Genomic DNA, 4,264 nt, shown 5'->3' with positions numbered 1-4,264 from the left:
AAATACTCTAAACATCTTTCTTCTTTTCTTTTGATTTTATGATGAATTCAAGCTTAGTTTATTTTCCCATAGCCATGAGTAGCTAACTTCCTTGTCTAAGGCTTTGATGGAACCTATTGGGTGATGAACTTCTTGTTTATGTGAATACAAATTACTAGTTCAATCTTTATTTGTTCAACTTCGTGTTCGTTGTAGTTAATTGACAGGATTCTCAATTAGCTGTGCCTGTTTAGTGTGCATAACTTGGAAAATAGTGCATATTTAGAGTATTGTTGAACAACACCACTCCTAAGTATTAGAGGAATCTATAATTGCGGGCTTAAAGGCGGGATTAGGAATAACGAAGCCTTGGGTGCAATCTAAATTGAATTGTGCTAAATAAAGCAAGCTAGTGTATCTCGGGAGAGTGCAATAGTAGATTACTGTAATTACTCGGGAGAGAGTTGCGGTAAGATTAGCGTTCATGATTGATAGAGATGTGTGGGTAAATTTGTATGAGCATAAACAGAAGGGATTCCATCAATAGGGGAAATCATTGCCTTAGCTTTTTCTCATAATTGTTTACAACCCTTTTTTTTATTTAGTTACAGCCATTTAGTTATTTGCAAGTTAGTTATTAAAGAACACCGAACTGAGAATTTGAATATTTGAGAAGCTGGTTCTGAAGACTTAGTGGGTCTGAAGATAGCGGTTGATAGGTTAACTCTCTATGGATTCGACCCTGGGCGTAATACTCGGGTTATATTTGCAACGTCCGCAGAGTCTTTTTTTACAAGGCATAGTTGGGCGTGATCAAGAGGCTGTTTTCACGATTCGAACCAGTTACGCCAAAGGCTCCCATTTGGAAGTGTACCATTAAATACTTAATACAAAAAAGTGATTTTTTTTTGTAATCGACCAAAATAGAAAAATAACTAAGTACCCGTTTGGATGAGCTTGTTGTAAGTGACTTTTAAGCCAAAAGCTGTAAGTTAGAAATTCTAGAGCCCGTTTGGATTGGTTTAAAAAAAGTAACTTTTCAACGGAAATAGCTTTTAAGCCAAAAAGTAGTAACTTAAAGTTACCCAGCTTATTGCTTTTGGCTGGTTTTAAACAGTTTTTAACTTATTTTAAGCAATTTTTAACTTTGCCAAACATCGAAAAAAGCTAAAAAGAACTTAAAAGTTGATTTGGCCAGCTTAAAAGCCAAACCAAACAACTTCCTAGTTTTTGGCTTATTTTTGTCATTTTAGCTTTAAAAAGTGTTTAAAAGTATTTTTTACTTCATCCAACCAGTGCAAAATGGCTTAAAAGCATTTTGCTTAAAAACACTTAAAATAAGTCAATCCAATCGGGGTCTAAAAACACTTGAAACGAAACAGTATATGCAAAGAAAGAATTGGCATTTTTGTGCAGATACATCTCTTTAAGCAAATTAATACCCCACCTTCAACTCCATAACAAAGAAAACACTTATAAAAAGTGAGGAAAAAATATTTAGTTATAACATAATTTTTGTGCATTATTGAAGGTAGTCATTGTTGTAGGCCATAAAACCCCTAGACCAAAACTTAGAAAAATTTCACTAATTTCTTGCACAAATATGATAAGGAGATGGAGATTCAAAAGCCGCTACTCTTTTCTGCTGCTTCAAATCCTTATAAAAATTCTTGATAAATTCTTCAGCATCTTTATCAACTTGAGAATTAATATTCTCCTCAGAATCTTTTAAAGGAAATGGTGAATCAGTTATTCTTAATTGTCTCACCATTGGACTTTTTCCAAATCCTGGTAATGCCAAAGGTGAAGCAACAACAGCTTGATCATAATTTGTAGTTGTAGTATTCAACATCTCAAATACTTTTTGAACCACACCTATTTCTTCTGGCTTATACCGATAATTTCGCCTACGTTTATTGGCGAAGTAGAGGGGGAAATTAGGGCTATTACTGCAACTAAATTCGTATTCGCGCCGTGTAACAAAGGATGACATGGCTACATCATTGGATTTACAAGTGAAAGAAGATGAATATTGATGGTGTAACATTAGATTGCTAATTGCCTTACCAGCAGTTTTTCCTCTTTTAAACATATCTTGAAGAGAATTTTGTATGTCAAGAATGAGTTTGCTCTTTGATAAACCTTTCGTCAACATGTAGAAAACAATTCTTACTACTTTCCATAATTTTTTTGCTACTAATTGAGGAGCACTTGCCTCGATTTCCATTATTATCCGAGCGGGATTGAACGTCGTGTGTAAAAGAACGATTTAAGTTAAGATTTTGCTCGTAAACGTAATGGTATAAGTCTGTCTGATTGTGAGACCGAATTTCTTGGAGAGGGAGAGAAAGAGGAGAGGGCAGAGAGATGATGATGTGTTTGTTTGGTTGTGAATGAGAGAAGATGATTAAAGAGGTATGTATATATATAGGAATGTAAATGAAGGAGAGTGGTCATAAAAATATTAGTTTAATAATATTTGTTCCTTTTGGGAGGGAAAAAAAACAAATTATTATTGCACTCTCTTTCAATGATAGCGAGTGGGTTAAATAATATATATATATTTAAAAGGTTGTAAACTGATTAAAATAAATCAGTCCAAGATTCGGCTGCAAGTTCTCCAGTATATAGGGGAATTTTCCTACCCCCTTCTTCCTTTTTTGGACAACCAAATTAAAAAAGTGTATGCTCTAAAACTAGTCATTAAAAAGAAAACGGAGAATTAAGAGAGTGAAAAAAGAAAAATATATATTTTTAACCGCTCTTAAAAATAATAATCGATAAAAAAAATATGTATATTTTTATATACTTTTCGGCTAGCGAATGTAATTAATGTTGACCGACCGACCAATTTTGTATTTTTCCAAAAAAAAAAAAAACTCAACAGACCAAAACAAGTTATTTAAAGGAGAAAATGGAGGATTTGAAAATTTTCTATTAGAATGGGAATAACGTATTTTTTTTTCTTTTCTTTTTCTTTGATTTATTGACTTTACGTATGCATTAAAGAGAGTGAGCGACCATTTCTAGTGCAATAATTTCTTTTTAACTTGCAAATAACGTATTTTTTTCTTTTATTTTGCTCTGGTTTCTTGATTTTAAGTATGCAATTAATAAAGAGAGTGAGCATTTCCTTTTTAGTGCAATAATTTCATTTTAACTTGCTAAATAACGTATAATTTTTCTCTTATTTTTTCTTGACTTTAAGTTTGCAATAAAGAGTGTGAGCGTTTCATTTTTAGTGCAATACTTTCTTCTTAACTTACAAATAACGTATTTTTTTCATTAATTTTTCTCTGGTTTCTTGACTTTAGGATGGTATGCTATAAAGAGAGTGAGCGTTTCATTTTTAGTGTAATAATTTCTTTTTTGATTAATTAATTCTAGATGAGTACGACCCATATTTTTGTTAATTTCCGTTTTATTTAATTTCCCAAAACTAAACAAATGTTTCAATACAAAGACATAGTATATACACACACACGTATATTTAAAAAGAAAGAGACTATTGAGCATTCGTATATTTGCATATTTTTGCTTGGAAACAGTTAAAAATAATTACTGAGACACTATCAAATAGTAGTAAAATTGACTTAATGGGAGACTTTAATTTTCCTGCCTAATTGTAGAAGTGGGCCAAAAACATTCATGTGTGGAATTGTGGTGGAAATTTCTTTAATTGGATTTTTTTTAACATTAATTATTTCGAAGTTGTTTAATATATTACTAGAAGCTGTCTTCCAGCTTCGATGATATTTTAATTGAACAAATGTCAAGGTTCCACCCTATATCTCCCACGGGTTTAATCATTAGAAATACTTAGAGATATCTAAAATATCAAAAATTAGTATGACTCATACACTTAATGATTAGTAATAATGTAATGTAGACAAGGCTTGCATTTTCAAGGGTTGGAGTAAAATAATTGCATCAAAGTCTTTCTTCGGAAGTTAGCATGATTTTCGTTTGACACATATTGTTTTTTATTGGAAAAATTGTACTGTGTAGACGCTCTCAAAATAATAGTAAAAAAAATGGATATATATATATATATATATATATATTCTGTATGTTTTCCGGGTGTCTATGGGAAACAACCTCTCTATCCTCACAAGGTAGGGGTAAGGTCTGGGTACATACTACTCCCCCCCCCCCCCCCCTCCCCACAGTATTGGATAATACTACTATGTTGTTGTTGTTGTTGTATGTTTTATATACAAAAAATATACAAATTTTATATACTTTTTCGGCTAACGAATGCAAATAGTTTTTGGTGCGGGCTAAA

General features: G+C 32.0%; 1 protein-coding gene across 1 annotated transcript; it reads right to left on the bottom strand.

Annotated features, from left to right (window-relative positions):
- On the bottom strand, positions 1,565 to 2,206 carry LOC109233757. Its single transcript, XM_019399621.1, has one exon. The coding sequence runs from the start codon at positions 2,204 to 2,206 to the stop codon at positions 1,565 to 1,567; it is 642 nt and encodes a 213-aa protein (XP_019255166.1).

This window comes from Nicotiana attenuata, chromosome 10 (assembly GCF_001879085.1).
Source record: "Nicotiana attenuata strain UT chromosome 10, NIATTr2, whole genome shotgun sequence".
NCBI lineage: Eukaryota > Viridiplantae > Streptophyta > Magnoliopsida > Solanales > Solanaceae > Nicotiana > Nicotiana attenuata.
The sequence above is the reverse complement of the archived record's forward strand: the minus strand, read 5'-3'. Positions and strand labels throughout refer to the sequence as shown.

Bases quoted from the DNA above. Each gene is read 5' to 3' on its own strand.
- LOC109233757 (XM_019399621.1), bottom strand. From the start codon at position 2,206: ATGGAAATCGAGGCAAGTGCTCCTCAATTAGTAGCAAAAAAATTATGG.